At 40.2% G+C, this 13,404-nt stretch overlaps 1 protein-coding gene across 1 annotated transcript in view; it reads left to right on the top strand.

The window, feature by feature from the left end:
- The window catches only part of LOC108167065 (uncharacterized), a 12,934-nt gene extending 1,023 nt beyond the window's left edge, over positions 1-11,911 (top strand). The window contains exons 2-15 of the mRNA XM_017309859.1: positions 38-199; positions 1,800-1,962; positions 2,047-2,234; positions 2,310-2,402; positions 3,652-3,856; positions 3,937-4,124; positions 5,122-5,219; positions 5,428-5,612; positions 7,187-7,386; positions 8,136-8,304; positions 9,433-9,542; positions 9,673-9,786; positions 10,520-10,646; positions 10,737-11,911. Coding sequence (XP_017165348.1) covers positions 38-199; positions 1,800-1,962; positions 2,047-2,234; positions 2,310-2,402; positions 3,652-3,856; positions 3,937-4,124; positions 5,122-5,219; positions 5,428-5,612; positions 7,187-7,386; positions 8,136-8,304; positions 9,433-9,542; positions 9,673-9,786; positions 10,520-10,646; positions 10,737-10,747 — 2,013 coding nt within the window. The 3' untranslated portion in view covers positions 10,748-11,911. The remainder of the gene's footprint in view (positions 1-37; positions 200-1,799; positions 1,963-2,046; positions 2,235-2,309; positions 2,403-3,651; positions 3,857-3,936; positions 4,125-5,121; positions 5,220-5,427; positions 5,613-7,186; positions 7,387-8,135; positions 8,305-9,432; positions 9,543-9,672; positions 9,787-10,519; positions 10,647-10,736) is intronic.
- The last annotated feature ends 1,493 nt before the right edge of the window (positions 11,912-13,404 follow it).

Below are 13,404 nucleotides of genomic sequence, written 5' to 3'. Positions count from 1 at the left end.
GTGTGTGTGTGTGTGTGTGTGTGTGTGTGTGTGTCAGACTCTCTGGTGGTCCGGGTCCCACAGAGTGAACTCAGGAGAGGAGCTGATCTACAGTCAGTCTAACATTTCGGTGACCGGTCAGCCGCTCCGGTCCCACTTCACCCTCGCCCTCACCAACTCCTCCACTGCCCAGGAGACCATCATCTCTCTCTATACTGAGGTAAAGATGCTGCTGAATATTCACTTGGTAAATAATCTATGGATTCCAAAAAAATCTAAAAAGGATCTTGTCCATTGGATTCAGCTCCCTTTACTCTGATGGCCCTAAATAAAATCCTGTGCAGCCAAATGATTTAAGAGTATGGAGTGTGGGTTGTAAAGTTACTGTCAAAAATCAGCAGCAATAAGAGATAAAAATGGTAGTCCATTTTTTGCTCCAAATTAAACATTTATTTTGTAAACTAAATATTTAACTTGCTAGGTAAATATTTGGCTCAAAGCTAAATATTTAGCTTATTTGACTCGCTATATAAATATTTAGTTTGGACGTATAGCTAAATATTTAGCATGTGAACAAAATATTTACCTTGCTAATTAAATGTTTAGCTTCCTAGCTAAACATTTAGTTTGAAACGGTGACATGTGGTGAAAATATGACTTTGAGAAATGAGGCTTTGAAAAATGAACTACTGGAGCTGGTGTCCAGGCTGTGCCAAGCTTCCCAGTATTGAGTTCTGCTAATACTCAACAGAACTCCTCCTAGCGGTTCTGGAGAGCGTTTGTGTCACCTTGTAAATCTGTGAGATCCGCCGTCTCGTTGGAACCAGAACGCAGGAATTCCTCCAATAAAACCGAGCATCTAAGGAAACATTGACTGATTAAAAAAATCAAAGGTTATTCACCCAGATGGAGTGGAGGAAAACAAAATGAAACTGTTGTACAGAAATCAGACCCGGTTTCTTACGGTCGGAGTTCTCTGATCCGATTAGACTCCCGTCTGAACAATTAAACACATTTTACCTAAGCTACACATTAATGTTTAAACAACTGCAGTGAAATTAGTATTTCAGATTCATTCAGTGGAAAAGTTAACATAGAAAGCCAAACAGTTTGGTAATAATTACATCGAGAAGTGTGTTCAACATGAGTTAAAATCTACAAACACATTTAATCATTTAGAATATTATTGAAAAGTCCATTTATTTCAATATCTCCATCACCAGTTAAAACACATTACACTGATTAGACAAAGACTGATATTTCAACATCGTTATTTATCTAAACCAGATTTTTAACAGCCAATGAAGTCAGGACATTTAAATGTGGATATTACATCAGACCAAAAAAAAATTTAATCGCTTATGTTTAATGCCTGCTTAAATGTTAAGTGACTTTTGCTACATGACACAGTAAACAAGCATTTCCTGAAGTGTCACAGCTCCTAAAGTCATCAAACTGTTACAGTAAAGTTTCCAGACTGATGCGAAGTTGCTTGACTATCTGGAAACTTTAAATTAAAACAAGCATAAGGGTAAATAAACTAAAGTGTAAATGATAAACCAAAAGCTGAATATGATATAATAACAGAAGGTTAATATAAATGCAATGTTGCAATGAGAAAATATGTGATCATCAAATAAAATTTTTTCCAACAGATTGTTGACTTTTTCTTTCCTTGAGAAATGAATAAAATAAAAATAAAAATCTGCATGTTTTTCTTTGTGAAGTTAAACTAAAAACTTAATTCTGATATTTTTATTCTTAGTTTTTTTTCTTATGAGGGTGTTTTTTGTTTGTTTTTTGTTTTTTTTACTTTCCAGTCAGTGGTGGGTAACTGGAGCTTGTTGCTAGGCAGCAGCGGCCTGTCGGGGCCCCACAGGGCCGGCCTTCAGGTTCACGCCACGCTGGACCGCAGACACCAGGTCTGGGTCAACGGGACGCTGGGGGGCCGCTGCCTCCGGACCGCCGCAGGCTACATGAGCGGTAAACAGAGGATCACCGCTAACCGAGTCCAGAAAACTAAAAAGAGTAAATATGAACGTGTGTATGTATGTGTGTGTTTTGCAGGTCCAGGCCTCTGTGAGGACATCAGTGCAGCAGTGTGTGCAGGAATGAACCACAGCTTCAAGGCTGAGGTGCAGAGAAGAGAACGCTGCAGAGAGACTGAGACTCTGGGAAGCTGGTCGCTGAAGACAGCCAATCAGAGGCTGATGATGTCAGCCAGTGGCTGCTGGGAGAGATTAACTGCAGTAGAGGTAACCCTAACGTCTTCAGATATGACTCAGTATGGCGCTGCTTCACTCTGTTTGCTCCTCTTTATCGTTTCGTAGGAGCGATTTCACTTCCTGAGCTCTGAGATCCAGAAGGAACTCCTGGAGAGGACGAAGGCGTTACAGTGTCTCCTAACAGAAACCACTGAACAGGTCTGCTGCCTTAAAGCTGCACTATGTCACTTAAAAACCAAAATGTCTCTTTTTTTTACATATTAGTTAAAAGTGTCCCCAGGTCACGACAGAGAAATATGAGACAGAAAGAAAGAATCAAGCTCCTCCGGCTTCTTCCTCTGGTCCTACCATCAGCAGGAATGCGCCGCTCAAAAACGACCAATCAGAGCCAGGAGGAGGGCCTTAGCATGTTCACACTGCTAAAAGCACTAATGGAGAAACAACTTGCTGTTCCAGGAAAACTGTTTATCCTCTGTCATCGGTGACCATGGTAACTAGCCTTAGCATTCATGGCATGTTTTGCTGTGGTGAATCAGTTGTGGTGCAGCAGAGAGCAAGAGGGAGGCTGTGAGCAGCACGTCACAAGATTGATTGACAGCGCTAAGACCCTCCCCTGACTCTGATTGGTTGTCTCAGACCTGGAAGTGATGTATTTTTGAAGATGGCCGTATGACCACAGGGAGAATCCAGAGGAGCTTGATGAGTTTTTTTTACAGATTATTTTGAGACATAGTGATAATTATAAAGGGACAGAATTATGTAAAATCAACCTTTTTTATCTTTACATTATGTTATAATGTTATTCCCTCATCAAAAACATACCTAGTGTGTTGCTTTGATTCTTACATTTGTGTTTGAGAAATTCTTGAATCTCCATGGCAACCATTCATAAGTGCAAAACCCCTGGGTGGACCTAGCTCCGCCTTTGAGATGCAGCTCCTCCTTGGAGCCCTAGCTTTAAAGCTATCTAGAGCCTCACAGAGCACACGTCCCTCCGTGACTCCCCATACAGCTCCTTCAGACTAGCTAGTAGCAATTAGCAAACACCTGGTAAAACTGTACATCTACTGAGCTCATTATAGGAGCTACTTCTCAATGCAACACTGGTAAAAACCTTGTTAAAGATAAAAATAAATAATGTAAAAACAAATACAGCTTTTAAAGAGACAGAGGCCCAATTTCACGTTCTCAAACTATGAAGTTAAATTCCCTTTCAGCCATATTTCATACATGCAGAATTTTTATAACAACTGAAGGTGGCATAGTTACTTAATTGTGCTATAAAATGACACAATGTACCTTGGATATCATACTGCCTCTTTAACAAATATGTATAAAACACATTATTTGTTCTAAAAGTTACATAGTGCAGCTTTAATGTTTCCCCGGTAACGTCATGCTGGACCTGCAGGTGTTGGCAATTAACTCTGTGCTTCCTGTCCCCCAGCCTGCAGACATGCGGCTGCTGCAGGTCTGGAGCTCCGTCCCTCTGCTCGCCTCCCAGCATGCCGAGGGCCTGCTGGGCCGGGGCTCCACAGGGCTGCTGTCCCTGTGGCTCAGCAGCTCCCTGCGCCGCGCGCTGACCAGCGGCCTGCCTGACCTGCTGGGTCGGCTCCAGCAGGCCTCGCTGCAGGGACAGCAGGAGCTGCGGAGTGAGTGTCTCTGGTGTCGGAGTTCTTCCTCTTACTGCCAGGAAGACATCATCAGCGCAGTGTCTGAACTTCCTGTCCAGGGCCTCTGGCGACCCTGGCTGGTGTGTACCAGGACGTGAAGGGCCAGAGGCTGGAGGCAGCATGGAGGGAGGCTGTTGGGATGTGGACCGGCAGGTTGCTGGACGTCCTGCCTGCTGAGCTGGAGAACCCTCACCTCAGAGCCCTGGCAGCAGCAGGAGCCTCGGCCCTCGCAGCCGCTCTGGACGTGGTGAGGAAACGACAACCTCTGGTTTTTTCACTGTCAGTTTTGTCTGTTTGAAAGCAGAAACATTTTTGCCTCCTAAAGTTTGGAGTTTAAAGGTTTCCTCATTGCCCGGCCATGTCTTTGTGTTTTTGGGTCGTTGCAGGAAGCAATCAATTAATCTGAAATAAAATGAGCTTGATAGTTTGCATTCTGATATTTTCAGGAGGGCAATTTTGTTTCCAGAGGCATCATTATCCATTTTTTTTATGGTTTTGGCTGTGTTGTGTGTTTTTTATGTGTTTTTATTTTTGTTATTGTTTTTAGTTGCTGGGCTTAATTTGGATATTTAAATTTTCTTCCAGTTCCACCCTGCAAAACACAAAATCTTACCAAGTAATTTTGGTCTAACAGAAAATTCCTAATACAGTTGAAATAAGACAATCTAACTTAAAAGTTACTTTGTAGCAACATATAGGTGCTTATTGTGACTAAACATCTCTTTAATTTTATGACAACATTGTAGTTAAATTTGTAGATAAATTGACTTATGAAAAGGGAAAAATGTTTTATCAGTTGAATAATCAGCCAATGGAGAACTTTCTCATCAATATTAAGGAATTATTTTCTTAAAACAAGAGCCTATATTTTGCAACCAAGTTACTTTTAAGTTAGTTTTGTCTTATTTCAAGTGTGCTAAGATATTTGGACTAGAAACTAGACCAAAAATACTTGGTAAGATTTTGTGTTTTTGCAGTGCAGTGGTGTGTTCTGTACAAAATTAAAGTTTATTAGTGTTGGTGTTCTTATTTGTGCTATAAAATGGCACTACTTTAATATTTGTTCATTTATTKTWTTTTTCTGGGACTTTTTTTTTTTTTTTTTTTTTTTTTTTTTTTTTWCATTTTTYTTATTTCAGGATGTAAAATCATGCCACAGCAGAGCAGACTCATGAAAATCCTAAAAGTCAATGAAAACATGTAACCACAGTGAGTACTGTGTAGTAACTGAATGTTTGGCCCAGGTGGGCCAGCAGAGCTCCCACTGGGCCGAGGCCAGGCTGGCCACAGCTCTGTTTGGACTCAGGAAACGACTGGCTTCTCTCTACACATTCAGCCGCAGGTACTGCATAACTCAGGCCCACCTTAAACCTCTGTTGGCTCCTGATTTTTTCAAGCTGTGTGACCGTGTGAGAGGTGGAATGTATCCCTCCTTTTTCTCTCAGAATAAGTCCTGGCTGACCTCAGTCGGTTGAAATGTTGGTCAAAATAAAGACGACATGTTGGCCACTTTAATCCAGGGAACGGTTCACGAGGTCGTTTCTTTGCAGAGACTGTGCGGTCACTGTGTCGGTGCCGCTGCTGAATCTCAACCTGTCGAGGGCCGCCGAGGGTGGGCTGCTGGAAACCGTGCTGGAGGAGTGGCTCCTGGGGCCCCTGAGGGCCCTCGCCTCCGTCAGACCTGCAGCTGAGCTTTATCGCTTCAAGAGGAGAATCATGGACAGCCCGTTTAGACGTAAGCTGCTGGAAGGTTGAGATTCAACATGTTCATATCAAACCTGTCGTAGGGTTATGTTTACATGAAACATGAGAGGAGTTTTTGATTTATTTATTTCAAACGGGATTTCAAAAATAAGGGGGGGGGGGATTGCAAATATATACACCGTATGTGTGCATAACAAAGTGTTCTTATTTAATCCTACACCTTATCTGAATTTACTTAAATATGTTACTTACTGACTCAGTAATTATCAGAAACGTGTAATTATTTAAACCATGTTTTAATATCCATGTACCTGTTGAGCTGCTGCAGTAACAGACGGATGTTTTAAGACTTTTAGTTTCACTGGAACCATTTCAGTAAACACTCTGTCATTGTTGTGGTTGAAGAGTCGCATAATGGAGAAACATTGTTCAAAATCAGACCCAGCTTAAGAAGCCGGCTTGGTTCTGAATACTTTTACAGGTCATTTGTGTCCTCTTAATTTAAAAGGCAAAGATTTCCGGTTTCTGCGCTACGTTTACGCATCAAAGTTTTTATCTGATAAAACAGATTTCTGAGATCCTTGTATTGTTCTTGTTCATGCTGAAGACATTACAGGAACATGTATTTTGGACTTTCAGAATGTTCGGACCACGGCTCAGTGGAGTTCAGCGTTGGCAAACCTGTCCGGTCAGAAAGAGAGGAGCGGCTCTAAATCACACGCCGACTCCTTTTCTCTGTTGACAAAACACATCTGCTGATGGAAACGCTTCACATCCAATAAAACACATGTCTGCAGGCTCAGGGGCCTGCTTTCTACAAAGCTGGAATCCATAACAGTTATCAAATTAGGTTTTTTTTTGTTTTGTTTTGTTTTTCTTCAAACGTAGCCAAGTGAAGGAGAGGGAACACTGTTCTTACTGGAAACACTCATTTCAGGGTGGTGTCACTGATTCGTACTGCAGTTCCTGCCAGAACACCTGTTGCCGGCGTCCTGAGTGTGTGTGGAACAAAGAACTGTCAGGCTGATCTGCTTCAGTACCTTATTGTACTCAAATAAATGTTCTTTACTAAAAGGGACAATAATAGACACAAAAAAACTGAATGTAACATCATAAATCAGTGCGTTATTTAGCAATCTCAGCTGAGCTCCTCCACATTTGGTCAGCCTGTTTTACCACTGTATGCGCTGCATAATAGCTACTGGAAAAGACACGTGTTTTGTTGTTGACTGTCCATCTAACAAACCACTTCCTGCATTCTTGTTGGTTGTGCAGGAGGCTCCACTTCTGCTTTTCAAAGATGTACAGTTGTGTAACTGCAGCCATTTTAAAGTGTGTGTGTAAACGTTGAGTTGGGGGGGCGTGGCCAGCAGCAGTTTATTTGGATTTAAAGTGACAAAGCCCTAAGACATGTCATTCTGAAAGGAGATGAAAATAGACAGAACTGAACAGACTAAAATCTCATTATCTAAGAATGAATTTGTGCAAAAAAAAAAAAAAAAATGTAATGAGCACGTTTTGTTATAGAACTATCTTAACCTGCTGAATGAAACATCATAGGTCGCCTGTAATGTGTTTGCCTCTCCCCTCCCTGTGTTCCTAAAGACCAAGCGCTGCTGGTGGCTGATCAGTTTGTGGTGACGTTTGACGGGCTTCTGTATGAACTTCCTGTTTCCTGTCCGCTGCTCCTCGCCCAGGACGGCCGCACCGAGCCGTCCTTCACGCTGCTGCTGGGTGCTGACGCTCAGAGCTCCCTGCTGATACACATGGACAACAGCAGCGTCCACATTCAGCGCACCGGCCAGGTTGGTGCACTGCCTGAGAAAAGTATTCATCCTCTCGAATGTCTTGCCAGTCGTCAGTCATCATCAACAAATTTTTGTTTTATTTTCACAAAACATCACAAAAAAATTTTTTGTCGAGTGTCGATTTCTGCAAAAATAACAACAGTTATTTAAAAATGATTCAACATGAAATAAGCGATTGTATAAATATTCGCCCCCTTTCAGTCAGTATTTAGTAAAACACACCTTTGGATGCAATCATAGATTTGACTAGGCCACTCCATGGTTGTTGACTCGCTGGAAAATAAAAGCTGTAGTTCATTTTGCTTCCCCAAAGCATGATGCTGCCACCACCATGCTCCATAGTAGGGATGGTGCGTTTGTGTTCCAAACATAATCTTGTCTGACGGCCTTACAGCTCCATTTTGGTCTCATCAGATCCACTTCACGGAGTCTCAGTCATTATGAGACTATTAGCACCGATTGACCAGACCTCTGTTAAATTAGGTCAGTCATTTTAAAATGAGATGAATATTTATGCAGTCACTTATTTTATGCTAAATATTTTTTAAAATATTTTACATAAACTATTTTTCATTTCGACATTAAAGATTGTTTTTCTGTTTTGTCAAAAAAAAAAGCCAAATTTTGTTGATGGTGATTGATTTGCAAAAGCAAAAACAGCACAGAACACCCAAAGGGGTGAATCCTTTTTATAGGCACTGTAAGTGAATGATGATGCAGACGGTTACAGAGACTCTGTGTCTCAGGTGAAAACTGACTGTAAGAACGCCGTCCCACATGGACCCCTCAGCGGCCGTGGGCTGAGTGTGAAAAAAGGCTCAAACAAAGTACAGGTGTCCAATCAGGAGGGACAGTCGGTGTCATGTGACCTGCAGCTGGAGCTGTGCAGCTTCTCCCTGGATGGATGGTTACATGGTAGGAGCCGAAACCTGATTTTTACATTTATTGTTTTAAAAAAAGTCGAGTTTTTACTCACAGTTTGACATTAAAACAAATTAAATTTTCTCTTTACATCAGTTATTATTACTGACATTATTTAACACCAGGACAAGGAGAGAATCTCATGACCAAAGACACAGAACCGGTCTTCTTTCTGGACAGTGTGACCTCATGCTCATGAGCATCAGGAAATTAAAACCCAAGCCAGATATGAAGGAGACTAAAAGAGGTTATCGTTTTTCTTCATGACCTCTTGGCTGATTTCTTTAGATTTTCTTCCCATGATGGTTCACATGAATGTGTTTGAGGTGTTAAAATCCACCTGAGCCTCCGCTTAGGTGGATTTATCAATTAACCTATCAGAAGCCTATAAATCCATGACATCATTATCCTGGTTTTCATAAATTGTATTAAAAAGGGAAAAAAATGTAATCTTAGTGTATGAAAACTTCTACATAAAGAAACAGAAAAACATGTCCTCTATTCTGACATTTAGCAAATAGATATAAATAATCCTAAAAGACTTAAAAAAGGAAATGCGTCTGGTTTAATGTCAGACAGTAACAGTCAGACTGTTTTTTACAGGGTATCATTGTGCTCATAAGTTTACATACACTGGTGGAATTTCTGATTTTTTCTTCTTTTCCTTCAATTTTTTATCAAATATGCCTGAGAACAAAAAAAAAATATTTTCACTCATGCTCTGTGGTTAGCTGAAGCCATTTATTGGCAAACAAAAATCATAATAACCTTGATTAAAAGCAAAAATCACCAGGGTATGTAAACTTTTGAGCAGGGTGATTTTGAGAGTTTTTGTCTAAATGTTTTTTTTAGCTTATTCATTTTTATGATTTATCTTATTTTATTTATTTATTTTTTTGTGATTTACAAAGAGTAAACCCATTTGTTTGACAAAAATGTCTCAATTAAACCGCTGAGCATGAGTGGAAATAGTTTTTGCGTTATCAGTCATATTCTCTGAAAAACGTCCAAAACCTCAGAAATTCCACCGGCGTACATAAACTTATGAGCCGTACGTAAACATGTGATTTCCACGGTAAACGTAAAGGAAAGTTTTCTGCTTCGACTCGTTTCCCTGCTCAGGCGCATCCACCGGTCTGCTGGGGACCAACGATAACGACGCAGGCAATGATTTCTCTTTGCGTGACGGATCTCAGGCGAAGACTCTGGAGGAGTTTTTCCACAGTTGGGAGGTCGGATCAGAGCCATTTACATTTTTTTCTCCTCCATAAATGTTTAAATGTCATAAATGTTTGCTTTAGTGGAGTGGAGCTTATCTGAGCGTGTTTGTCTTTCACTGGCCCCATCTGTCTGCGTCTGCAGCTGGACCCAAAGTGCAGTAAATCCACAGAAGTTTCCACGGCAGCGGCGAGCCCAGCGAGCTGCACTTCCTTCTTCTCTTCCGCAGATTCGCCTCTCAGTTCCTGTTTCAGGGTGGTAAGTGAAGAGGAAAATACTTCTGGTATTCCTCAGCCGCTTTTTAGCTTGTTGGAGATAAAGAAATTCAAGCTGATTAAAAAAAACAAAACAAAACAAAACAACACTGTGTGAGGAGATTTGTCTGGCAGAACATCTCAAGAAGATTTTTCCAAAATTGGATTGAATTCCATGGCAAGAAACAGCAGATAAATTATCCAAAAAAATTTGTTTTTCTCTTTTTCAGGTGAGATTTTGTTGAGGTATTCTTTGCGCGACCATAAGATAATGTAATGTATAATGTAACTATAAACCCAATGGCAAAACATTAGCATAAAAAAAGCCTTTGCATGACTGCATGAGAAGCTCTGTTAAAGTAAATGTAAATCCCTGGAAAAATTTTCATTTTTAGTTGGATTGTTTACAAATAAAAATGTGAAACCTTTAGCTTGAATTTGTATATAGCATTTTGAATAATATTCATTCAGATGTGCAAAACTGGTTGAGAAGACTTGCAGCCGTGATTGCAGTAAAAAGTGTCAAGATCTAAAAAGTGCGGTGTGCATTTATATTTAAAGAACTTTTTTTTTTTTAATTGTTATTTATCAATTCACACTTTATGTGAGTATATTGCAAAAAACAAACTGAAGTTTTGTGATCAAATGTAAAAAAAACAAAAAGAAGTGCTGCTAACCTGATGCCGGTTAAATTGCGAGTGTTTAGGAACCAGAATAACAGCTAGCTGTGTGTTCAGGTGGATCCAGCCCAGTTCCTGTCTGTGTGTGGGCGGAGCTCCTCCAAAGCGCCCTGCAGGTTGGCGGCGGCGTTTGTTCACCTCTGCCAGCAGAATTACATTCCAGTGGAGATTCCCGGCCAGTGTAGTAAGAACAGCAGCATGAAAGTAACCCAGAAGTCCATTTCAGCTTAGATTTAAAATGAATTAAGCTCTTCTTTTTTCTCTTTTGTTTCAGTGAAGGTCTGAAGGACGATCAGCAGTTAACCTCTGCTAACTTCTGTTCAGAATGAATATATTTACATACCACTGTCTTCACTCTGTATTCATTTAAATAACATATTTTAATGTGTTGTTATATTTCCTAATGTACTTTAAGAAAGATTCTAGAATATTTTCAACAACTTGAAATAAAATCCTTCTGTCTTTTGTGAATCAGTATGGTTTGGTTCATCATGATGCAGTAAATAATTTGCTTAAAGAAAACTGGAGGCTAATGTGTGGAATATTTTTTTGCTTGTTTTTTTTTGTTTTTTTTTTACTTCTTCCATTTGCATTTCTGCCTGGAGCCGCTGGGATTGTTCTGCTTTGGGTAAATTAACAAAAAAGTGGCTTTAGCATTTAACTTGTGGGATGACTGGCCAGGTTCTTCTTGTCATGTTGAAGTTTCTACTGAAATGCATAAAACCACTGAGCCAACAGGTGTGATTAGGGAATTAATAATTTACTGCGATGTCTGAATTATTGTGAAGTCTGAGGAAAGTCAATCTTCTGATTTAGAAGAGTTTCATAATCCTCATCTGTGTTTCATAAATGCGGCTGCAAGACTGGCTGAATTTGATGTTAAAGTTTGTCCTAAATCATCCCAGAAAACCAGTTGCTAAGAGTTTTGTAAAATAAATTGTTGTGAGAATCTTTTCTTTCCATAAGTGACATTTTGACCCTTTCACCACATCATACTTTTGGACATTTCATTAAATATTCAGATTCAAAACTGAGGTTGAATCTGTTTATATGTAAATTCATACCAGCAAAGGTGAAGATTCATACCTGCTCTGAGAAAAGATTCTACACTTCATATAGAGAAATGTTCCCCGATTTCAAAACTTTAGCAGAAGTGTTGCAGCAGAGTACAGATTTAGCCTCATGAGTGGTCAGCTGTCCAACACAAGAGAAAAGGCACAATTCAGGTCCAAGTGGAAGTTCTGAGAGGTATATTGTGTTTAATTTAATTTCATTAAGTTATAGATAATTCCAGAGAAAACCCCACACTCTCCTTTCCTTCAACACAGTCTCCTGTGGATCACGTCCTTTTTCTCCTGGTCCTCACACACAAACACTGCTCAGAGGAAGACCAACCGGGCTACTTCCTGAAGTTCTACTTCCTGAGGTTCAGCCTCCTGTGTTGGTCCATCACTGTGTGGTTTTGCTCCTCCACAAAACACAACAGGTAGTTCTACAGAAAAGGTCATCCGGACTGACCTTCCCTCCATCCAGGACCTGTACAAGTCTGTGGTCTGGAACAGGGCAGCTAATGGGCACAAGCTGTTTGCCTTCATGTCGTTACTACGGAGTCATTTTCAGTACCTGTTGGTCCATATGGGGTGCTGAGGGGCTGCTCTCAGATGTGGAGGGGGAAAAAAAATCTAAAGATAATATATATAAAAAAAATATATCAATGTAATTTTCCCTAATAGTGTGCAGCAAAAGGTCATTTTAATTATTTATGCAACATTTCCAGCAACTGACTGTCATTCAACTGAATTTTCCCCAACAGACTCAGTTTCTCAAAGGGGAGCTTAATAAACAATATTTGGCCAATCACCATTGTTGAATTTAATGGCTTTGGGGTGCTGGAAGTATCAGGCCTGCTTCTGAAAATGCCAGAAGTTTTGGGTTGCTGTAGTGACGGTTCATGATGGCGACGACGAGACCTGAAGGGAATCTTAGACAGAATTCTCCATCTTGAATGACACAAGATTTTCCCAAATGTCTGATGAGCTACAGCTTCTGTTGCTCAGCATGTTTATTAGCTTTAGCAAACGTATTGCTAATCAGTCATATAATCAGTTATGATTATCAGCTAGGGTTAGGGTTGCTGTGGTTTATGTCGCTCTGGTTAGCATAATGCTAATGCTGCTCTGGGTAAATGTTGCTAAGGTTTTTTGTTTTTATTTTTTAGTGATGAAGCTCCTGTTGCCTTTTTGCTTCTGTTAAAGTGTTAATGTTTGAAGAATGTTATATTATTGTGAAATTGTCGTCATTTTCCGAACATTCATTTGAATGTTTCCAAGAATTTTTCTCACTAGGCAGCCGCCGCTATTTGAAAGGAACACAGAGACGGTTTGTTCCCCCAGGCGGTCTCTCTGAACACAATGAACATCTTAAAGCCAGAGCAGTCAGCTACTCTGCTGTGAAACAAAATAAGCATATTTGCACTATTTTAACTAGAAACATTGAGTGTACATATTAATATATTGCTTTCATTTTTCAAAATATTTTTGGGTTTTTTTTTTTCTTACCCTGGCAACCTCATGCCGCGTAAGAGGAAGACAATGGCTGACTGGATGGGTAACATTATGCTGGTAAAGCCATGCACAGAACGATGGGGGTGTGTTGATGCTGCTAAAGAGAAATTTGAGTCTAAGTCGTTCATGATCTGTATCTTGTGACTTACAGTGAGCCAGTGATGGAAACTTTTTAAATGCATAACTCAAATGAGATATGTGGGAGTAGAAAACCGATCAGATAACAGCCTGAATGGAGTTCATCCGAGGCTGAGCGGCGCCCACAGCTGCCTTTTCAGAAAGCAGATGGTTATATTTATTATTATTTCGTTTTCTCTCTTAGCAAAGTGTGAATAAATTAAAGGGGGAACATGTTCACAACACACCGTCACAAAGCAG

Source organism: Poecilia reticulata, linkage group LG17, assembly GCF_000633615.1.
Source record: "Poecilia reticulata strain Guanapo linkage group LG17, Guppy_female_1.0+MT, whole genome shotgun sequence".
In the NCBI taxonomy this organism is placed as follows: domain Eukaryota; kingdom Metazoa; phylum Chordata; class Actinopteri; order Cyprinodontiformes; family Poeciliidae; genus Poecilia; species Poecilia reticulata.
The sequence above is the reverse complement of the archived record's forward strand: the minus strand, read 5'-3'. Positions and strand labels throughout refer to the sequence as shown.